General features: G+C 37.7%; 6 protein-coding genes across 7 annotated transcripts; 2 read left to right on the top strand and 4 right to left on the bottom strand.

Moving 5' to 3' along the window:
- Nucleotides 1–229: 229 nt before the first annotated feature.
- On the bottom strand, nucleotides 230–3630 carry LOC104826461 (eukaryotic translation initiation factor 3 subunit I-like). The gene is made up of 8 exons (XM_010559161.1): nucleotides 3340–3630; nucleotides 2369–2584; nucleotides 1922–2049; nucleotides 1648–1767; nucleotides 1465–1554; nucleotides 917–1003; nucleotides 739–818; nucleotides 230–500 (listed from the first exon to the last, which is right to left on the bottom strand). Exons 1-8 carry the CDS (start codon nucleotides 3521–3523, stop codon nucleotides 425–427), a joined length of 981 nt encoding a protein of 326 aa, XP_010557463.1. The 5' UTR covers nucleotides 3524–3630; the 3' UTR covers nucleotides 230–424.
- A 3060-nt stretch (nucleotides 3631–6690) lies between these two features.
- On the top strand, nucleotides 6691–9206 carry LOC104826460 (protein N-lysine methyltransferase METTL21A). Its single transcript, XM_010559160.2, has 8 exons — nucleotides 6691–6876; nucleotides 6993–7060; nucleotides 7532–7651; nucleotides 7970–8043; nucleotides 8127–8184; nucleotides 8268–8369; nucleotides 8702–8813; nucleotides 8907–9206. The coding sequence occupies exons 1-8, from the start codon at nucleotides 6788–6790 to the stop codon at nucleotides 9025–9027; spliced, it is 744 nt and encodes a 247-aa protein (XP_010557462.1). The 5' UTR covers nucleotides 6691–6787; the 3' UTR covers nucleotides 9028–9206.
- Nucleotides 9207–9522: 316 nt separating this feature from the next.
- LOC104826458 (mediator of RNA polymerase II transcription subunit 19a-like) lies at nucleotides 9523–12192 on the top strand. Of its 2 annotated transcripts, none has more exons than XM_010559158.1 (6): nucleotides 9523–9744; nucleotides 10305–10355; nucleotides 10591–10880; nucleotides 10982–11200; nucleotides 11470–11520; nucleotides 11655–12192. In XM_010559158.1, exons 2-6 carry the CDS (start codon nucleotides 10328–10330, stop codon nucleotides 11703–11705), a joined length of 639 nt encoding a protein of 212 aa, XP_010557460.1. In that variant the 5' UTR covers nucleotides 9523–9744; nucleotides 10305–10327; the 3' UTR covers nucleotides 11706–12192. The 2 variants fall into 2 exon arrangements, with proteins under 2 accessions (XP_010557460.1, XP_010557461.1); XM_010559159.1 differs by having other exon boundaries at nucleotides 9523–9765.
- Nucleotides 12193–12625: 433 nt separating this feature from the next.
- On the bottom strand, nucleotides 12626–14962 carry LOC104826457. Its single transcript, XM_010559157.2, has 6 exons — nucleotides 14527–14962; nucleotides 13823–13928; nucleotides 13443–13495; nucleotides 13166–13297; nucleotides 13009–13081; nucleotides 12626–12907 (listed from the first exon to the last, which is right to left on the bottom strand). The coding sequence occupies exons 1-6, from the start codon at nucleotides 14920–14922 to the stop codon at nucleotides 12822–12824; spliced, it is 846 nt and encodes a 281-aa protein (XP_010557459.1). The 5' UTR covers nucleotides 14923–14962; the 3' UTR covers nucleotides 12626–12821.
- A 984-nt stretch (nucleotides 14963–15946) lies between these two features.
- LOC104827412 (glyceraldehyde-3-phosphate dehydrogenase, testis-specific-like) lies at nucleotides 15947–16438 on the bottom strand. Its single transcript, XM_010560586.1, has one exon. It carries the CDS (start codon nucleotides 16436–16438, stop codon nucleotides 15947–15949), a length of 492 nt encoding a protein of 163 aa, XP_010558888.1.
- A 1756-nt stretch (nucleotides 16439–18194) lies between these two features.
- Nucleotides 18195–22353, bottom strand: LOC104826456 (F-box protein At2g32560). The gene is made up of 5 exons (XM_010559156.2): nucleotides 20810–22353; nucleotides 20630–20709; nucleotides 20292–20470; nucleotides 20107–20181; nucleotides 18195–18705 (listed from the first exon to the last, which is right to left on the bottom strand). The coding sequence occupies exons 1-5, from the start codon at nucleotides 21497–21499 to the stop codon at nucleotides 18518–18520; spliced, it is 1212 nt and encodes a 403-aa protein (XP_010557458.1). The 5' UTR covers nucleotides 21500–22353; the 3' UTR covers nucleotides 18195–18517.
- Between the last annotated feature and the right edge of the window lie 924 nt (nucleotides 22354–23277).

Below are 23277 nucleotides of genomic sequence, written 5' to 3'. Positions count from 1 at the left end.
TTTGTGATACAGAACAAAGACAAACAAACATCACTGTCTCGGTATCAATTTACCGTTTTGACCTACTTCTTTTCTCATTTCAACTTTTAAATACCAAACTCGGACAACATTTCACTTCTATCTATACAAAATTCGAATTTAACCACTATTTTAAACTAAAATAAATAAATAAATTTGGTATTATGATATACAATTTTTTTTCAAATTAAAAAAAAAAAATACCGGCGCGTGTGTAGACGTTCTCGATATTTGGATGGAAGAGACGTTCATGAGCATTAACATCGCATATGCATGAAGAAACACACCTTCATCACGAGGGTACAACAAAAAAATAATTTTAAAAAATCTCCTCGAGATTAAAAAAAAGTAAAATTCAACTACAAAATTAGAAAGAAAAAAAAAAGATTAATTATTTTTTTATGATCTAAACTTTGATGTGGAAGTAATCCTGGTCGAAGTGATGCAGTCGAACGTATCCATCTTCACCTCCGCTCGAGAAGCTGAAAGTTAAGGCAACAAAGAAAAGTCGCATAAATTCCGAAAGAACTAACGGAAAACCGAAATGAGTGGAAATGGATAATCCATGCGATCGGTCCCAAATAAATTTGGGATTAAGACGACGTTAATGTTGATGTTGAAAGAAAAGTTGCATAAAATTATAAAACGTTCATGTTTTGAGCAAAATCTACAATACCGTTTCTGTCTCTAAGGCTATGTATGATTCGAGAGAAGGCGTACCTTTTCCCGTCGGGATTGAATGCCAAAGCATTTATAGGACCAAAGTGGCCCTTAACACCCCCAATCTCCTCTAGAAGAAGCTGCCAAAACCCAACAAAATACAAAGGAATGTGAATGACACAAACTATCATGCATCAACCGCATAATAACAGTTTTCAGGAGAGCCACGTGCACTAACCTTGTCATAAAATTTGGCCTCGAATTTTCCGGCGCGATGATCAGTGGTCGTGACAGCTGATGCATCTTGACCACCTCCAAGCACGACCTAGATAACAAAAATTGGATAAGCAACGAGGCACTCACATCAAAGAGGAGACAAGAAACAAAGAAGAGTTCATCTAATAATCGCCATACTGTCAACTGAACTGACAATGGTTTCAGAAGAAACATGCCATGATTAGATGAATTCAAAGCAAAGATATGTTAACACAGTCAAGTACCAAGGGCATCTAAAAACTCGTTTGCTAATAAGATTGACAAAACTGCATTCATCTCCCCAAGCCGATAGCTTTCAGGGTTTTTGTTAGAGTCCCACGTCGGAAATATGTGGAGACAATTGAGTGTATATAATACCATGGACACCCTCCCCCAACAAGCTAGCTTTTGGGGTTGAGTTCTATCCATGGGTTTTGAAACTTAGTTGGGCCCATTATGGATGGGTGGGTTCTATCAGTTTTCAGAAACAGTTGCAAACAAAACTATTTTAAAAGGCCAAAATATACATACATGGTCGAGAAGTGGAGACATAGTGACAGCATTTACTGGTCGTTCGGTAACATAAGTCTTAATAAGAGTCAGTGTTCTGGTATCCCAAAGCTGAAAGAACAAAACAGAAAACACTGTCAGAAGATATACAATCAATAAGGACACGATTGAATAGAAGACTGTGGCTGAGAAAAAGAAACATGCCTTTGCAGATTTGTCGAGTGAACCTGTGAGGAAGTGTGAACTGTCCGCTGCTTTACACAGAGAGGTTATGGTCTTTTTGTGACCGGCTTCCTTATCTGATTCTTTGAGCAATTTTCCAGTCTGGAAATACCATAAACAAAACAAAGTGAGCACTTGGATTAGCATCTGAATGCACAAGCACCAAAACATTGAGAGCCCTCGGTGGAATCAGAACACCCAAACTTGTAAAAGCAGCAAATTAGGAAAGGTGATAACGGATAACACAAACTGTTACCTCAGAATCCCAGATCCGAACTACAGCATCTTCACCAGCACTAATGATAGTTCTGTTCAGGGGTCCCCAAACAGCTCTATTTATCCTCCCCTGAACGCCCTTAAGGACAAGCACGGATTCTGCAACTTCTGCACCGTTAAATACAATAATTTAGTGTTACGTCAATGATATAAATGACATTAGGAAAGTTCGAGGTTCACCAAAATAATCACCTAAAACATAGACTAACGGGGTGTAGTGTGTGAAGGAGGTTATGAAGCACAAAATCAACGAAGTTAACAAGGCAACGATCTATTCCAATTATCTGCTAGGAAAATCTTCTTAGGTTAATGAGGATCTGTTAAGGAAAATGCTAGTGCTTTCTTTCTGTCATTGGTCACTATCCACATATACATAATATTCCAGCTTAGATAATATAGTAACTGGAAGAAAAAACAGTTAACTTACGGTCTTCAGGGTCTCTTGCAATGCGTTTCACATGAATAGCAGAGGAGAGATCCATGAAGGGGTCAGTGGTAATCACCGCAAGCTTATCCCCAACAGCAAAATCCACAGACCTTGCAGGAGAACCAAAATTGAACGTGTACAATGGTTTCCCCGTTTGCACGTCCCAGAGCTTTACAGTCTGATCAGCACTACCAGTAATAAGCCTCGCCGAATCTCCTGGAAACCCACGTCACTGATAAGTTAAACACTGCAAACAAAACATCGATAGCATAACAAAAACATTCACTTTGAAGAAGTTGACAACTAAAGTGAGTTTTTAAAAGATGAAAACTAAATGCTTATGTATTACACATGAAATGGCTTTTTTCTCTCTAGGAAGCACCAAGCTCAAGGTTCTAAACCTGATTTCCCTCTCACTTCCGTACGTACAAACAGACCATAACCCAATGTTCAATCACCAATCAAATGGAAGTTGATTTGTTTTAAAAACATAAGGGAAATGAACCCATCCATCAACAGGACTGGAAAGGAAAAAAAGCATACTTCGGAACGAAAATATCCTATATGGTACATGAGTTAACTCCATGACTAAAACCCTCCAGAATTCATACCTCAGAAAGGCATAACTCTCGGAAGAAAAGAAGAAGAAGAAGAAAACACACACACACAAAAATTATGGTTCATTTACTTCCACCACAAATTAGATTAATCAATTATCTCAAGTCAGAACAACTTCCTGATTCAGACACCGATTTAGCGACCCTCGGTGCCCAAAAACACCTCATAAAACCAAATGAAAATAGGAAAAGACAGCACGAATTAAGCCGACCCGGCAAGCTTAGAGACATAGAAAACACATAAACAGCATCAACGCCGTCTAATTTCACAACTTCTGATACCCTTCAATCCCAGTAACCAACGGAACAAAACTAAATCGGGAAAAGAAAAACAAATGGGAGCCGGAGATTTACTCGATACATCACAGCACCAAACGGCACCGTTGTGACCGCGATAGGTTCCAAGGCGCTCGCCATTGTCGGCGTACCAAACAGTCGGAGTATGATCCTTTGCGCAGGAGAAGAGCAGATCTCCATCCTTATTGTACTTGAGGAACGTCAATGGCCGTTCATGGCCCTTCATCAAAATCGGCCTCATCTTCTTTCTCGATCCTGAACTTGATTCCTTCTAGGGGATTCGAAATTTGGGGGATTTTGGCCGAACTATGAATGTCGCGGCAAGAGGCAAGGCAAGTACACCGAGGAAATCTGAAAACCTAGAAGAATCGGCCCTGAGGGCATTATGGTAAATTTATTTATTCGCTACTTTTCTGGTTAAACTAAACCGGATGATATGCCGGTAAAACCGATTTCTATTAAACCGACTTAATCCGGTCCAATGAATGGCAAAACCAACAAAAAAATCGCAATAAAACCGGCTTATGCGTTTTGTCTAGGCCGCATGAAATAATTCAAATGAGTTTTCCTATAAAAGAAACAAAATATATGAACTTTCCATTTTCAAAATAAAAATATAAAGTAATATCTAAAATATGAATTATGTATTTTCCTAGAAAACAATTCTCCTAAATTTTTTTATCTCACATTTCTATACCTATTACCTAAGACTCTGAATTATGTATATATATATATATATATATTCACGCATTCCTGGTAAAATGTCAAGTTATAAATCAGGTTAATTCTGTATGTAGATATTTTGATTAATTTCCGCCACTCAGTTCTTTGGTTGAAAGGCCCTAGCTTAGAGTTCATTTTTTTCCCCTATCAAGCATATATATAATTGTGATATGTGAATATATTGCATGCAAACGGACAACTATTGTTATTCATATATATATGTCATGCATAGTATTGGCAATTCAAATGAATATACGAATAAACTAATGTTTGGATGGATGTAGTGTCTGGAGAGCGTTTACGTGTCTCATCAACAACGAGATGCTCATAAATATCAACTCGTAGGAGAGGGGGGGGGGGGTGTAAGAGAGACGGCATGCACCCCAAAACAAATTTGTGATAAAATCCAAAAAAAAAAACTCTGAAGATAATGCAAAACACCAAAAATCAGAAAACGAAATCACCAGGAGAGGGGGGGGGGGTTGTAAGAGAGACGTCATGATGACGAAAGACAGTGACAGTTTTAGAAATGCAACCACGAGAGAGAGAGAGAGAGAGAGAGAGAGAGAGAGAGAGAGAGAGAGAGTTGGCGTTACATTTATATAATAAATGATAATTATTGTCTTCGAGGACCGAAAGTAAAAGCCACCGACCTACCCTTATGACAATATTTCCAGCAACTCCTTTAATGGTCTCACCGTTTATTTTTTTTTTTTATATTTCCCGTCATCATTTTTTTAATCCTTTTCAAATTTGGAACACTTATTATTTATCATTTGCTAAAATATGCCTTAAAGTATTCTTTTTAGATGAAAATGAGTTATACGCGTTCTTAAAGATTGGCTTGGCATTATTAATTAATAAAGAAAGTACTGATCACAAGGATCAAGAGAGAAGAAGATTACCTTATTGATATCCACATAAAGAAATCTCGTTGTACAAGCACAAAAACCAAACAATCACTAGCAAGGAAGAAAAAAGTGCGAGTGGAAAGGCAAATGCTGATCATGTTTTCCTGTTCCTTCAACTCTAATCCCCCAGATTAGACCTGCAAATCCCATATGATCAGCCTGAGGAGGAGGAGGAAGATCGCATCCCACCACATCACCATCGTCGATTCTACATGTTCATCCAGAAAGGGAGATACAGAAATGGGTCCTTCAAGGTTCCGTATGTTTGCCCTTTTCTGATTCCAGAGATGTTTATCTTTGCTTTTTATCGGTTGTGCAAAGGGTTTGGTCCATTGTAGACTCTCCTCTTGTCATCTGCAAAGACATCACCGTTGCTTTTTGATCCTGACGAAGATCCTCCATTGATGGAGTTTGGGAGATGATGATGACGATGATCTAAGGCTGACCCATGTTTGGTATTGGCATGTTTTGGAGACCCATTCGGGAAAGATGAAGTTTTGCCCAAGGAGAGAGAGACCAAGAAGATGGAGAAGAAGCAGAGGAACAAGAGGAGCATGGAGAAGAAGCAAGCAGTTTGGTCTTTCTTTCTCAAAGATCCCATCTCTCTGTTTCCCTTATTGACCATTGTCTGCGTGCATAAGGAAGTGTCTGTTTATGTGATGGTGAGATTGTGTGTGCGCGTGTGTATATAGTGAGTATGTGTGTAAGTATGTGCTTACTGTATAAACTTGTATATCATGTGTGTGTTTGTTTTGTGGGTTTTTGGCTGAGTTTGGGGACAGAGCTCTGAAAATGAGGGAGAGAGAGTCAATGAAGAGAGAGAGAGAGAGAGAGAGAGAGGAGAGTCAAAATTCATAGGGTTTGGTGCTTCTTCAGGGAGGATATTAAATTTTTTGTAAAGGAGAGAAAATAGTGGGAATTTATTACATATTATATTACCACTTTGTATACATAACATCCGGTTATAGGAAGGGACATCCTCGGAACACACACACACACCACCAGTTAATGTCTAAATCTGGAATTAAACCAAAGTTTTATAACTCTATGATTTCTCAAAGACAAATACGGAAAAGGCCAATAAGAAAATACCAAAAAATACAAAAATAAAGGGGAAAAGTGAAAAATGTCTTTGCAAGAGGATATTTTGAGCATACACATTGACATTGCACATATTGGTTGACATCCTTCCATAAAATTTTGAAAACTATGGTTAATCCTTTTTAATATTTTTAAAAAAAAATACAAGATTAGCTTCAGTATTTTTTATTTTAAAACTTTTTGTATGCAGATTACTTAAATTCTCATAAATTTATGACAAAACAAACGTTTTGACACGGACCCAAAAAAACTTGAACTAATTAAATAGTATAAAATAACCGGTATATTATTAGTTCCATTCATAGAGATTTTTTTAAAAATCTAATTTACAAAAACTAAATAGATTATAAAATCTGAAAACCCGATCCAACCACAGAAATTCTGTTTAACAAAAGAATAAATTTAATCCAATTTGGTCTGACTCGGTTTTTTTGTCATAATTTAGAGATTCTATTGAGATCTAGATCAAAATTATATTAAAAAAAATCAAAACTGAATTAAAATCGATTAGATTCAATTAGCTTCGAATCGAATTTATTTCGGTTAAATTCGAAATAATGAACCCTAATTTAAACAAATAACAAAATGGGATAATATGAAAGTTTATCTGTGAACAATTTTTCCTAAACCGAATGTAACCTAAATCTAAACGAAAACCGAATAAACCTAACACAGAACACGACCCACTTATCCGGTGGCCAGTGCCGGGTTTCCTTCTGTTCAGCAACTGGAAACAGCGAAATCGAAATCAAAATTCAAAATTTTGAAATATGGGCAACGACGAAGAAAAGGAGAAAGAGATAGAGGGAGAAGAAGAAGAGATAGTTTGCTTGGACGAATCGTTCTTCATTAACGATGAGTAAATGCTAAAACCCTTGTGTTCAAATCAGTTCGATATTTGTTTTTTTGTCTGATCTGATTACATGAAATATGACGAACCAGAGATGTTTGATCGTCTTGCTTTTGCTGATGCAGTTACCAGCTGACGAGGTTTACGTTCGGATCCCATGTTCTTCAGCTTTACTGTCTCCAATCTGCTTCTAGTGAGTTTTTTTATTTATTTATTTTGGTACGCATGTATGTAAGCTTCCTCGAAGGATGTTTCTAGCATAAAAAATTCTGGGTTTTTGGTCTCGTGGTGAAATTGGATTGCTTGACATAAACCCTTTCTGTTTAGTTGATCAATGTGGGGAGTTTGAATTCTGAATGATCTGAGACATAGAACATAACCCATTTCCTGAAGTTCTTGATTTTCAATCTGAGACTCCATTGATGTGATTTTATGGATTTCTGCTGTACAAAGTGGGTTATGTTTGAGAAACCATGGTAGAGGACTCGAACTATACCTGGGAGATTTGTGGAATACTCTTTACCCAAAAAATGAAAATAAAAGTGGACTGTTTCTAATTTCTTGCTTTTGTTCATCGTCACCCTTCAAATGGAGTTCATTCTTGTTTGTTTGGAGTATTCCACAGCTCTTTCCTGGTATCGTGTCCTAAATTCTTGTCTTGCAGCCGATTTTGATTTAACGGGACAGTTGGTGTGGCCTGGTGCTATGCTTATGAATGATTACCTCTCCAAAAATGCTGAGTTGCTCCAAGGCTGTTCTGTCATTGAGTTGGGTTCTGGCGTTGGTATGTTGCCATCTCATCTGTGATCCCTGTAATTTTCCCTTAGATCGTAACGAGTTTGCACATCTTGTAAGTCGTAGTAGTTAATGATGGTCTAAGAGATGATGCATGCGCTTGCAAATCGTCGTTGTGCTAATTCGTAATATCATGTTAGTACACTCTCATATCTGTTTTCCCGACTTTTGTTTTAGCGTATCTTGGAGAGACATGCTTGAGGAAGTAACTGAGCGGTTTGCTTGAATGCTCGTCTAAAGGCTTTGAAATCTTCTTTCTGGTTTAACTCATGTGCATTGCCTAAACTGCTATCTCTTGTGTACGCAGGTATTACTGGAATCCTCTGCAGCAAGTTTTGCCGTAAAGTTGTTCTTACTGACCATAACGATGAAGTTCTCAAGGCAAGGTCGTTTCTCAGAAGATTCTTTCCAAGAAATCTTGATTGTTAGAACCCATAATCGAATTTGTTGAATACGATTTTCAGATCCTGAAGAAAAACATCGACTTCCATGACTCATTAAGAAGCCCTGATTCCCCAGTTGGTGAGAGGAAGAAAATCAACCATACTCTGTTTCCTCATGCTCATATAACTTGATGTGCGCTGTTGACAAATTTTTTTTAACAGAACTAGAGGCTGCAAAGTTAGAATGGGGACATAAGTGTCAGCTTGGTGAAATTTTACAGAAACACAATGGTGGCTTCGATCTTATACTTGGAGCTGACATCTATATCCTTGTCATCATAAATCTTGCAGTTCTCTGAATCACGGTGTTTATGAAACAAAAAAACGAAACAAGATCCTCAATGAGAAGTGAAATCATTTATCACTTTTGGATTTTGACCCCTTTATCCACAACATTTTGTTGGAGTTTGCTGATGTTCTTGGGTCACCGTCTCTCCTCGTGCAACCCATCTGGCATATGGATCGTCCGCTGTTCTTTTTTGAAGTTTCGCATTAGATTTTTTGCAAATTGGTTTTAAATCTTGTATCTTTACATATGCTGCTTGATGCCAGACTTATCAGATGGGGAAAAAAAACTCGTCCTTGACAGTACATAAGTTTTCAGCAATCGAGCATTCCACCGCTGTTTGACACTGTGGAGCAGCTTCTTCGCACGAGGGGCCATGGGAACTGCAAATTCATATTGGCATATGTATCTCGGGCCAAGTTGTAAGCGATTCAGCTCAACGTTTTCGCGTTCCTCATATCATTTTTGTTCGAGGTGTCTAGAAATTGTTTCGAAACGTTTTTTTTTCCCCGCAGGATGGATTCCCTGATCGTGGAGGAAGCTAACCGGCACAAGTTGAGGATGAGTGAAGTTTCCGAGACTAGGTGCGTTGTGGGGAACTTGGAAGGAGTCATTTTCGAGATCACTCTTCAGTAAAACGTGTTTGAAGAACTCAAGACTGGTTTCACTTTCAGACCGTATGTGTTCATGTTGAGCTGCAAGAATTTACGTGGTTTTTTTTTGGATGAATTCCGAATTGAAATTATGTATTTTATACTGATAATCATATTACAAGAAATTTTTTGGATATTCTTTATCTAGAAATTTTTAGTTCTTGGTATTGAATGTCATGGTGATGGTTTTTTTCTAATAAAGCTTGCGATATATATATATATATATATATTTGGATATCTATTTATTTGATAATTTTCTAAGATTGTATGAGTATTAAATATTAAATATCGACACAGTTTTAATCATATATATTATATAAATTGTAAAAATATAAATGTTCTGTAAAATATTTCTTACATTGAAGTTTATAAACTATTACGCAGGAAATATGTCATAAATTATTAACGACGCGTTGATGACACGCGAGGGTCCGAGGGAGTCACTTCCTATTTAAGGCAAAGACGACGAAATTGCACGAAAAGATATCGTTGGCTGAAACCTAGATTGGGGAAAAAAAATAGACGGATCTTCCCAAAACCCTAACGTGTGTATCTCTTCTCCCAAATTTCTCTTCGATCTCTGTTGTTTGACCTCAATCAAAAACCCTAATCGAAACTGAAAGGAGGATTATCCGATTGCAAAACACGCAATCTGGTCCTCTCTTTTTGTTCCTCCTCCGGCAGCGACGAATCGTCGTCGGTAAGTCTATACTTTGGTGAGGTTCGTCATTGACCGTCAATCAATCCTTTTTTAATTTTGTTTGATTAGTTTGAGAGAATGTGTGTTTGATCAAGTCGATTGTCCATGGAACGGACTAGGAGGAAAAAGGGAGATAAAAAAAGTGGAATTTCTGCGAAATTTGTTCTGGATTTAATTGAATCCAGATACTGTGAGAATCCTTTTTCTCGGGATTTATCTATGGAATTGTGAGAATGGATATTGTTTGTTTCGTCTACCAAACTGAAAACACGGTTTGAAATAAGTCTATTGATTTCCATTGGGGAAGAAAAGGATGATTAGTTCATAGATTTAAGTTGTATCCAGTGAAATATTGGGAAGCTCGAGGTAAATTGATCAAATATAAAACCTGCAGAGAAGAGTATTTGTGTGCTTTTTTTTTGTCCCTGGAATCTAATAGAATTGCTGCAACAGTCATTAACGAGCCATAAGTCTCTTATGTGAGCTGAAGAGAGATTGAAAGAAAAGGGTTCTATCTTCCTTTTCGTTTTAAGTAACGTTTTTTCTCTGGTCATGTGCAGCTGGTTGTGGTATCTATTAGATCATGGGATCTGAAGAGAAGAAATTTGGAGGTAAGGATATGTTTTTCAATTTAGGCTTGTCTCTGTTTGCCTTTGATAGTGAATTTGGGTTCACAAAATTTAGGATTTCACTTTAGTCCTAAGATGGCCCTTTTAGGTCAATATCTTGGGTTTTCATTTTATGGGCAAATATCATTGATACGACGTTGTTCTAGATTAGTCCTAGTTTTCCATGCCTTCCTCCTTAAAAATAATGAGATGCATACTATCATCTTTGGATCAACAGGGCCAAGAGAACTGACTGGGGCTGTTGATCTTATCAGCCGCTACAAGTTATTGGCTCACCATGACTTTTTCTGTAAGAGGTCGCTTCCATTCGCGCTCTCGGATGCACATTATCTTCACAACTTGGTGGGTGACACAGACATCAGAAAAGGGGAGGGCATGCAGCTGGATGAGCTCGTTCCCAAATCTTCCTATGCCGGGGAGACCAATTCTCATATTCAACCTTTTGCTCTGGATGTCCTCCGAGATGCCTTCCAACTGCAGGAAACTGCTCACGTTCAGTTGCCTCCTGTAAGTAGTTTAGTATTGACAGCCTATATTTTTTGTGTTCGGTGGTAACTCCCTTGACTGGTCAGCCTTGACTAGTCAGCATGATCTTTCATCATTTTTAGGATGAAAAGGGGGTTCCTACCATTGCATCAAAATCAAGGAGTGAATCTAAAGATAAAGAGAAGAAGCACAAAAAGCACAGAGATAAAGAGAAGCGGAAAGATAAAGAACATAAGAAGAGCAAGCACCGGCATAAAGATCGAAGTAAAGATAAAGACAAGGAGAAGGACAAAAATGGTCATCTTGATCCTGGTGATCAATCAAAGATACGCCAAGAAAAGGTTAGGAGATAGTTTTACTACAGCTGAGGTTTATATACCCACTGAAACTTGGATGATGATTGAAAAAACACATTCTATTCGAAGAAAAACTCCCCACTTCTTGGTGGGTAATAGATTTGAAAAAATGTCGGGACAGAATCCTTTTTTTTTGCTTGCGGGTATCCCTTTCCTTCAATGTCTGTATATGCTGCTTGCTTTTTATGCTCTGAGATTTTATTATATCTTAATGGTTTACTTTTCACAAGTTTCTCATGGCAATAAAATTTCAGAAAAGGAAGCATGATGGAGATGAAAGTCTTAATGGGCACACCAAGAGCAAGGTAAATAATATTTTTACCAAGTTTAATGCAGATTCCTTTTCTTTAGTATCATGTACGCATCATAAGAAACTAATACTTAAGTGTGTTTCGGTATTGTTCCTCCTCTGATGTATTTTGTGATCAATCTTTCACAGCATAAGAGCTCTCGGCTAGATGCGGTCAATGTGACAAGGGTACTACGCTGAATGCAAGGCATTACAATTTGCTTCTCGAGTAGATCATAGCCCGACAAAGATTGGTCAACTTGCCCTCGTGCAGATTAAACTAGGTAAACCCCCCAATTCCTGAGCACATTCAACAATCCTCGGGTAAAAAGGCGCTGTCTAATCATCGTCGAGAGGGCAGGTTGAGTAATCTTTCCAGTCTGGAGCATGCGTATACATATCTACGATCCTTGGTTGTGAAAAAAGGGCGTCCATCGATGTAGGGCAAGTTTTGTTTTCGCTTTTCTGATGGGTTCCAACGATCAGCCAAAATAACTCTCGTTTTTAGCCCTTGGAAACGGATGATTGATTATTCATGTCCCGTGGTCTCTGCGAGACTCGCTATATTGTCTTATGTCATCACACTATCACAACTGATCTCGACACGCAAGGCTGATTATGAATCATGTAAATTCTTTGGAGTACCGAGCAAAATTTTGGTAAAAGACCATCGCATATTCATGTTCTCTGTTACGTTCACGCTCTTGTCGTACACAGGGAATTATGGTGGTTGAATGTCTGAAATCGAGTATTCTTTTGATTCATGAGTTGAATGTCCGAAATTTTGGATGACGGAACAACTGTAGTAGATCTGTGGCCAGCAAAAACTCGATTTTTTAGGTTTGAATTCGGATTTTTAGATGGAAATTATAGGTCTCGCGATGTGAGGGGTGAGCAAGGGAGAGGTTGTGAGTTTCAAAATGTTTTGAAATTTGGAGATTATGGATTTCAACCAAAAATCTTGACTTTCTTTAAAAAAAAATCGAAAGGGTACTTGGGTTTCGATATCGGTCTTTACTTCGTCCACAGCATCCGCTTCATCACTCTCGATTTCCGCCGTTCTCTCTTCCCTTGTCGGCTGGGCATCCGAACATCCACCTAGCTGCGCTCCGACATGTACCTGATCAAAAGATCATGATGTCGAAATCGAAAAATCGAATACACATATGGGGTTCTTCCATAAAATGCCTAGGCATTGCAGTACTAATAGTAATAGCTACGTGCATATGCCAGTGTCTCGACTCAAACACGATCTGTGTGTTAATGAGTTTAGCCAAGAAAGCAAATGACGTCAAAGGTTTCCCCTAAGCAGCAAACTCAGACCGCAATTACATCTTCAGTCTTCAACCTCATCGTCTTCAAGCCAATACCATAAGCAGCAATCAACAACGCCTCTGCTCTTCCTGCCAAAACTCATAACACATAAGAAAAAGAAACACAATTCAGTCATGGAACATGGCCGGTAGAATGTTTTTTTTAGAGCAAGATGTAGTGACTGACTGACCATGGTCTTTTTTCCGGCTCAGTTGGGGAGAGAGCAACGGGAACAATTCCGATGCAACTCTCCTGCTGTCATCCTGCAACATAAACAACTCCGGCAAAAAACAATCATGCCCGTTTCCCGACTTGTCAAAGCGAAGAAACATCATAGAAAACCTTACCTTGGTAGAGCTGCCTCCAGCGAGTTGGAATTGGTTCTTCCATAAGGAAGACGAGATCGGGATAACAGGAAAACCTGATGCAACGAGTATCCCGAGCCATAGTCCATACCCAAATCCTCCACTATACCAACCCTTTGAATTCCAAATACATGAAAAAACCATCAGGAGAGCAATACAAAAAATCCAGTTTCACGGATAACAGAGAGGGATGCAATGGTAAAACAACTACAATGGTGAGGATTTAAGTAAAGACAGAGAACATGACAAGAATTTTCACCAGCTTCCCATCTTTAGGAAAGGGAGTTGACTGCTCCATATATGCTGTAGTTCCTGTTATAGATCAGGCATTCTGAATTAGCCATATGATATCCAGACATGTAGATACATTAAAATGGATGCAAGATTGGGTATCATAGTCAAACAGGCTTGTTCGCATGTATGGCGTAACGATTTTAGGAGAGAGGTGGATAGATTCAGTTACGTATGACAACAGATGAAGAGAAAAGCCCACGTCCATGAATATTGTCGGATCAAGAAGAACATCTCAAGCATCAGGGAAATCTACCCAAAATACAAATGCAGTTTAAGGACAGGATTTCAACTTTACAAATGACAAATGCAGTTTAAGGACAAGACATTGAGAGAAACAATACTTACCAGGAGGGACATCTAAACCCCGAATCAACTGCACAATAGACCTGGCATCTGGGCGCTTCCGCACTTGTTTCCCGACTAAAACTGACAAGTGAGGAGTATCAAATACCTATCAGATTAAAGAAGACAAGTTTCATATGCTTTCTACATGCGAAACGTTCTCATCGGGTTATTCACAATGTACAAAAAAATAGGAATGAATCTGTGTTTTCTTAATTTCAAGTAGGAACAAGTGGAAACACTGAAACTAGCTGAAGATTTTGATTGTGCAAGAAGGGTGCTTCTTTTCAGTTCTATGATCAATCGATGAGGTAAACATGACATATCATCTGAAAGCACAAGCAATTATATACTGCTCTGATGAGAGAACCATGGGTAAGAAATTTGGAATTTTTTTTACCAAGTATACAACAATGATACATGGAAATGCTTCAACAATTGTGCAGAATTCATGAATTCATGGAGGGTTTCCTTCATAATTTCCTCTCAATCCCTTTGAAATGCCTTCGACCCACAATTTATAACCTTTCATAGAACTTCAGTTCACAGTTTCTAATAGAACTCTCTATCGATGAACCACAGAACACCAACAGGCATTAAACCCTAAAATTTCCGCCCAAATTCCATCAACCCTCGTTGAATTTTTTGTCACTGTCAAACAATGGAACAACACAGAGACCAGAATTTCGAAAGAAAGAACATTTCACCTGAGCGGAACAACCCGTCTCGTCAGTTCTCAGTAGCGCCAAGGCACCGGACGAATCGGGGTCGACACCGATGACCCAGTTGGAACTCGATTGCTCCCCGGTCGGGTCATTATCACTTCCAAGACACACGGAGCTCAAATCTGTCGAAGGGAGAGAGAGGGAATCCAACCAGTTCTTCTTGAGCAACGCAGCGTCAACGGCTTTCACGCGGCTCCTCCTGGGGAGCGCGGCGGTCGGAGAGAGCATCCGCCGCCGCCGTGGTGCTACGGTGGCGGACGGCGGTTGAGTGGAGAAGACGGCGGAGAGGCGGAGGGAGAGAGAAGGTCGGAGCTTCGAGGATAAAGAATACATGAGATAGGTTTGTAGCGGCGACGACGGAGCGCACGCCGTTTCCATTGCCTGAAAATATATAGCAGAAGTGAAACATCAACGGAACAATGTTGCTTACATTTGTGTTTTTAAATTTAAAATTTAGATTTTCATCATTTCTGGATTCGTATTCGTCTTACAATTTAATAGGTTGAAAATTATATGGGGTGGGTGAACCATAAAATCTAATTAATCCAATTAGTTTATATATATATATTCAGTTTTTATATAAGATTTGATTTCTATCAGAATTTGTTTCCGTTCCGAATCAATTTGGATCGATTTTGTTTCATTTCGATTAGTTTTGGTTCGTAATCGATCTCGATCAATTCGTTTCTATTCAATTTGTTCAGATTCAAATTCGTTTGGAATCAATTTGTTTCTATTTGAATGGATGGATTCAAATTTTTAAAAAATATATATATTTTAAAAATTAAGATGACGATTGGAGACCCTTCTTCCAAATGTTTAATATACATGGACCCTCGTTTCTAGCTAGGTAAATATTTATACATTATAATATAAGTTGTCAGAAGAATAATACGTTCCAAATTTTATTACTCGGTGGTATTCCAAATTCTAAATGCTTCGTTAGAATATTCTTCAATATGAGATAGAGAACAATAAGTTCAAAAATGATAACAAAACTTACAATATTACTATTTTTACATGACGTTATTTCCGATTCATTTACATGTATGTTATATATACTATATATATATAAGCATATAAACCAGCTCGCAAATTAAAATTGAACAAACCCTTTTATTACACACACTTTACTTACAGTATATGTGCACACTAGAGAGAGATAAAAAAAAACAACAACAAACATACAAACATATAAATTAATATTCGATTACAGAGAAATTTTTTCATGCACATATAAGTAAACAATGAAAGCAACAAATAATTATATATGTACATATATTTGGATCATAAAATCTGGTTTGTACGGATATATATACATACGCACGTAATCTTCGATTATATTTTAATCTTTTGAATTAAAGTTTTTAAAGAGTTCAATTTGTTTTTTTAACGTTTTAGTTCATCCGTTACTCAAATGACCTCGATTGATGTCTTCGCTTTCAACAATCTCATGGATCCTTACATCCTCGTCAACGGTCACCGTCACCGTTTGTTCGCCGCACGGTCCGGTCGTGATGACCTCTTCCACGTGACGGTGTTCCTCTTCCTCGATACATGTCTCTGAAACATGATCCGAACCAGGGTCGTGCCTTTCCTTCCTCTTCTTGTAAGCTACAAAGAGGAGCCCCGCTGCTAGGAACGCCAGGAAGAAAAGCCCGCCAAGGGAAACGAACACTGCTATGTACACTGTATGGCCGGAAGGCGGCGGAGGAGGTGGCAGAGGAGGAGGTGGCGGCGGAGGTAGAATCGGCGGCGGTGGAGGACGCGGTGGCGGCGGAGGAGGAGAAGGGCAGTAGCAGTCACAAGGAGGCGGAGGAGGACAGCGTGGAGGAGGTGGCGGCGGAGGAGGACAGCGTGGAGGAGGTGGCGGCGGCCATGTTGGATAAGCCATGTTACGTGGGAGGGCCATTTGGTTGTATGAAACAAAATTTGTATGATAAATATATACACACACATGCATGCACATATATATATATATACACACATGTGTAGGGTAGTGTGATTGGGTAACTTGTTGACTCAGCTTAAGATTTGTAAGGTTTCAACTAGTGTAGAAATCATGTTTGCATGATCAGACACTCTTGCCGAATGTTGTCATATTGATTAATAATATTCAAATATTAATTATTTTTATTTTTATTTAAGATTTATTTTTAACCTTAATATACGAAAGTAAAATAATTTTTATATATAATTCATGCTTCATAATTTTATAATCAAACGCAATTCTAATTAACTGTCATTGTTCAGACTTCAGAGTGTAGTCCGTCGACTTTATTTTTAGTTATCAATATCACCCATAAAAAAAATATCTTCCAGTTATAAATTATTAATAAAGGGGTATTATTTTGTATTTTTTGGGTATTTTGTGTTTTGTACGTATCTATTGTTTAGAGAATTTGGGAAATAATAAGTTCAATTGTTTCATGTACTACACCGTATATTGTTTCGGTTAATTTCTATATTGGGTATTATAAACAATAATTAGGATCCAATAAATATGCAGATGATGTGACAAAAGTATTATATTTTTCATTGTTTTGTAAAGATCTTATATACGTATATTAATAAAAACTTAGCTTATCTCTATCCTAGTTCTGATCAACTTAAAATAATTTAAATTACAAGTGGTAGTTTCCTTGCACGAGGTGGAAAGAATATTTAATATATATAAAAAACAAACAAATCTAAAAATAATTTATAAATCAAAGTTTAACTAGTATACTTCTAACGGAGGTGGAAGTTTTTAATACTTAGTTCGACCAAATAATAATCGCCCTATTGTAATATTTATTACATTAATTTCTATAACGGACTTTGATTTACAATCAAATATATTCACACTTGTTAAATTCTAATTTATATAGATATTTTTATTGATAAAAATATATCGAGTCATTTTGCATAATCAACCGCCAATAACGGAGAGAAGACTCGTAATCCATTTGTATCGCACGCAACGGGATGGCGATGATGATGATGTACCCATTGTTAAATAGTTCTCAAACCATATCTTAATTTCAAGTGACAAATATTTTGTATAGGGCAGACCAAAAAACATGTAAAAAAGAATATGACATGCGTATGTTATAACACGAATACACGTCTCTTGACTGTTTCTTGCTCGTGCCTAGGAATAATGTTCAATCGAATTTTGTATATGTATTTCCTTTGGAAAGTTAATGCTGACGTTTTTTGGCTAATCTTTTCACATTTTCCAACTCATAGGAATTAGTAATTGTGGATATTTTGGATATCGGTTCACAGATACAAGAGTGAGCTTATTTTAATTATTATATATATATATATAACCGCATTATATCAAAAATACCCTCTATTTACTATTTTGACTTCAAGACATACCATATATGTCCATGTGACCCGAAATATAATTTTGGTCACATTGATCATAACATTCAATTTTTAATATTTTAATCAAATGATTAGTGAGATATATAAGGTATGAATATAATGAATAAATGTGATCATGATAAATTTAACGTTATGACCAATGTGACCAAGATTATATTTCGGGTCACATGAATCACAGTTGAAGAAAGATATATGTATTGAAGTCAAAATAACAAATGGAGAGTATTTTTGATAATGCCTCAATTTAACATAATGTGGTAATGTGAGAGGGACCATATCATAAATAGGACACCGATCAATAATATATCGATAAATAACAATTTCTTTTTACATATACAACCATTGATTTTGTAGTAGGAAGAAGAGAAGAAAAGAGAACAAATAATTTTAAATAAAGTGAACCCCTAACCCAAGCTTCACCGGCTCTCTTCATATCTGCGGCAGTGAAACTCGGGTGGGTTTTCTTCCTCCATGAAGAAAGATGGACCATTCTTCTCCTTCCCCTTCTCCTTCAACTACAGCCTACTAAGCCGTGTTAATCTATTTGCTTTCAACTTCTTCTTCGATGTTAAAAAACGTTTCTTGAAACCTCTTCTTCCTATTCCAAGACGGAGACAGGCCAGAGGCGTTTCCATGTACAGATCTCTTCTTGGCTCTTCAGCTTCCTGATTCCTCCGTAGAAGCCGTCGGCTTCGTTCCCTTCCTCCCTGTGATCTCTCCGGTTGACAGTGGTCCGTCTCCACCTCGATCCAAGCGTGTACTGATTGAATTCCAATACCACCGTCTCTGTTTTCACCAAACGTGACCAACGTTAACTCCTCCGAAACTTTGTACCCTTTCTCATACAAAAGGATATTAACCTCGACCCTCAACTAAGTTCAATCATAAAGGACCAACAGGGATGTAAAGGATCAAACTTTGAATACGAAATCCTCCTCTAAGATGGTAAAGGTATTAGAATATATGGCCAGTTAAGGCAGGTTTGGTTCGGTTTGATATGTTGTCTTTTTCCTGAGAGTTTTGCATTAACTTATGTTTCTCCATCATTTGAATTCCTACGAATTCATGATTTAGAAACCTGGGTTCAACACTCAAGAAAGACAGAGAATTCAATCAAAGAAAACAAAAGGCGACGAACAGAACAGAAAACCGAAGAGGTGAGATCACCATCGGAGAAAGATTTGTTCTCAGAAGAACTCACTCAAACCTCAACCAAATCAAACCACAATTAACCACCGCTAAACCCAATCAAACCGGCCTTAACCGGCCAGACATTCTGATGGAAAGAGGGAAAAAAAAACAATTACAACAAGGGTCAAGTTCTCATCAAACGAGATGAAGTTATGCGATGGTTCAATCATGATGCAAGTTGCAAAGGACAATGACCCATCTTTCTTCTCCTTCTCGTCGACCGAAAAAGACCAAACAGAGAATCTAAAAATCTTATCCTTTTCTCTTAATTCTTTTTCTTTTTTTGTGGTGATGCAATGTGGCGGGTCACTCGGACACCATAAGGCCACAAGGAAAGGAAAGATTTTTGGACAGACTCTTAGCAAAGCTCATAGACAAGAGTCTTTGTTTCAGCCCCACCATAATGGCTAAGAAATACCAAAGATGTGGAGGCGAAACGAGAGAATAGGAGAATGATTTCACAAGCTTTGGCCAGTAGATGGGGAAAGGCATGATTTCACAAGAGACATAAGCCATCAACATGTCGAAGAAAATGAAGACAAAGCAATGGCGATTTGTCTCCGGGGACCAAAACTCTAATGAAGAATTGGTCCACACCACAGAAAAGGACAAAACCGAATGGCTTTCTATAACGACAGAGAAAAAAAAAATCTATGATCACATATCTTTGTGGAATATTGCAAGAGCATCAATCATCATCCATCAAGATGGGGAATTTATCCGCGTGATGATGCTTGAGATCGTAATCAAAATCCATTCAAGAGATACTCTTCTCTTTTATTTTCCTTCTCTTCCTTTTAGCGTTTGAGGAAATTAGTAAAGCAAGGAATATGACAGGCAAGTTGTTTCAGACAGATGTCTTATATTCCTTATTTTCATCAATGGTTTCTCAGGGATCATTCATTGAAAAGATTAAAGCATCATCAAAGCATCCTTTTTTTTACGAAATAATTTCGAAAGGATCTTAAAGAAAGGATGTGAATATTAAGAACTCACCGTTAAGATGGCAATGGCAGTGATTCTCATTCCCATCACACGAATCCAGATGTCCAACGACACCATACCACCATCCTACAGAACATATACATGTTCTTTGGTTTAGAATCGGTTCTTGTCTGAATATAGCATCTAAAGACAACCAAAAATATCGATGAGAAACAGGAAGGGAATCGAAATCATACCATAAGGGAACTCTTTGTTCCGTCTCCATTGGATCTCGATGTGATCTCCGGGCTTTAACTCGTTCAGACAATCCGAGACATGAAGATGATGAGGAGATGCATCAATTGGTTGTGCTCTTAGTCTCTCCCATGTCACACCCTTTTCTACTGCAACCGCTCTCCTACCGTGCGGTGGATACCTGCAAAAACCAGAATCAAGAAACCCAAAAAGAAAATTTCAAGAATTTAACATCTCAATCACGGAACAAGAATCATGGAATAACCTTAAAATACTGCGTTCCTATACTCTTAGATACCAGACGATGATCATGGCAAACATGGGAAATAATGGAAATTACCTGGCTTGGAATGTATCGCTGTGAGGATCGTAGCTGAGCTCGGCATCATAGCATGATAACATGAACCCTACATGCCCATTCTGCACAACAATCGGAGCATGATTTACTCAACAAATCCAGAAAGTATGAAAATTTCGAGAAATCTGGAACTTGGGCAACAAGCAAAGTTTCTATGAATACCTCGCGATTGTACACCTGCGCCGGGAACCAAAACCGGCCGGTTTCAAGGGCGAGGTACCAGTTCATGATGGAATCAACAGGCAAAGAAGATGAAGAGTTGCTCTGTCTTTGCTGCTTGTTTTCATCTCCAAAACCATCGAAATTGAGGCTGTTCACGACTTTGGATCGGAAAAGCGAGGAAATCGACCGAATCAAAGAGACCAATTTGACAAACCCTCGATGCCCAGCTTGTTTGTCCACACACCCAAGATCGTTCCCCGAAGCGATATACCATTGCCACTCTCTATGAGCAGCAGGGCCGAGGATTTTGCCCCATTTCATCTTCAGATGTTTCTCCCAAAGATGATCGCTCACGCATCTCTCTCTCAAGGAGCTGCAAACACCGGCCATGCTGCAGAGCCCAGACGGAGGAAGCCGATCGAGAATGCACTCGAGGGCAAGGTCGGGGAGGTCAAGAACCGACATTTCTCCGGGGGCCGGGGAGACAACCTCGGATGCCGTCGGTGGTTTAGGGTTTCTGGGCATCGTCTTCTTGGCGGGTTTAAAGCTGGATCCGAGAGAGGGTCTGTTGTTGAACCAGAAGGAGAGGAGAGTTCTGGCTTCACATGCCCACGGAGGAAGAGGCTTGAGAGAGAGAGATTTTGAGAAGAGGAAGAAGGAGAGGCAAGTGATGAGGAAGTACAGTAGCATTTAGAGAAGAAGAAGAGGAAAGGTAATTTCTTGGCTCCCTTCTTCTTCGTCGATGGTGAAGGAAAAGGTGAGAGATGGATCATAAATGGAGGGGAAATTATAAAAAGAAGACGATAATAGAATAATATGGCCAATGGAATTTTGGATCTACCAACCAACCAAACCTAACCTAAATAATAAACAATCTCCTTGGAAATCTTCCTGAAAATGATTTCGAAATTTAGTATTGTTTTTTATTTATTCTATTCCTGCTTAAATTTGGTTTGAAAATTAATAAAATTGTGAATTATTTTAGGAGAAACCCTCAAAAACCCAGATGTGGGCCTCTTCTTCGAGGGTTTCAAACAAAACAAAAACGTGAAAATTGTAATATTTTCAGTATTTATTCAGAAACAGAAATTGTCCTAATAACCAATAAAAACCTGAAATCTTACAATGATTCATGAGACAGTCCAAAAGGATAGAATAGTAAATCATTACGACGAGGAATCAGAAAGAGGTCCAGATACAAAGACCCATCCCCCCCTTCTTTACTTTTATATTTTTCTTTCCAAGAACACAATCATTTCTTGGAATTTTCAAAAATATTTTTGGATTAAAATAAAAATACTATCGTTGGGCCTTCCGGACATCGTAGGTTCGGTTCAATGAACCCAAAGAAATATCAATAAAGAAAATAAAAAAAAAACTATATGATATATTATTTTTTTGCGATAAATAATAAAAGATGATAAATCCAAGAGGAAGAGGAGATGAAAGAACGTGAAGAGTGTGGGCGTTGTCTCCTTCGTCGTCCCCTCACTTTCCTTCACGTAAAAGATTTTGTTCTTCCTCCTCGGAATATTAAAAGAACAAAAGAAAGAAAAAAAAAAGATTCTAAGCCACTTTTTTTTTTGTAATGAGCAAAATTATTTATTTGGTACATGTGATCTTATACCTATTTTTAATTTCATATGGAAAAATAGTAAAGAGACTTGGATGAGACGAGAGGTCACGGTCTATTTGCCATTTTACTATCAAATCAGATGGAAGAGAAATGCGGTAATTATAAATAAAAATAAATAAATAAATTACAATTGCAAGATTTAATGAGTAAAAATAGGATGGATATCAATAAAAAAAATAAATTATTGTAGGTCATTTATAAAATTTAACGAGTCTTTATGCGTTTGCTATTTTCTCTAAGAAATAACATTTTTTTTCTATATTTACATATTCAGAAAATGATATAATCTTTCAAAATTATCATTGATGCAAGATTATGTCGCTATTTGGATGTGTGTATATATATATATGTTATGTATTGTACTAGACAGAGACATGCATGGGTCATGCAATATATATATATATATATATAAGCCCAAGTGGTGATTTTATAAAAGTTAAAAATGTGCACACAAAATACAACTATATTTGACAAGTGGGACTTGTTAATCCTAATTTATTATTAGGATTTGGCCCGAGTACTTTGAAAGAAGATAATAGTAGGCAAGATACCGTTCAGATACCATATCTTAAGAAAAAAAAGGAATATTCCTTGGTTAAATGAAAACCATAGAGGATATATCTTAAATTTCTTGTTGCAGATTAGGGCATTACATATATATATATATATATTAATGTTATACTTTCTTTAGATGAACTCATGATGGAGAGATCCAACAATCCTTAAAGTTTGTCCCTTAAGCCTTTCCTTTCTTCCTACTCCACCCCTTTTTTTATGGTGGATCATTGCACATTATCCATTTCATTTACTAATATATATATATATATATATA

The sequence above is a fragment of the Tarenaya hassleriana genome, unplaced genomic scaffold, assembly GCF_000463585.1.
Source record: "Tarenaya hassleriana unplaced genomic scaffold, ASM46358v1 Cleome5, whole genome shotgun sequence".
Lineage (NCBI taxonomy): Eukaryota > Viridiplantae > Streptophyta > Magnoliopsida > Brassicales > Cleomaceae > Tarenaya > Tarenaya hassleriana.
Note: the sequence above shows the minus strand (reverse complement) of the source record. Positions and strands in the feature narration are given on the sequence as shown.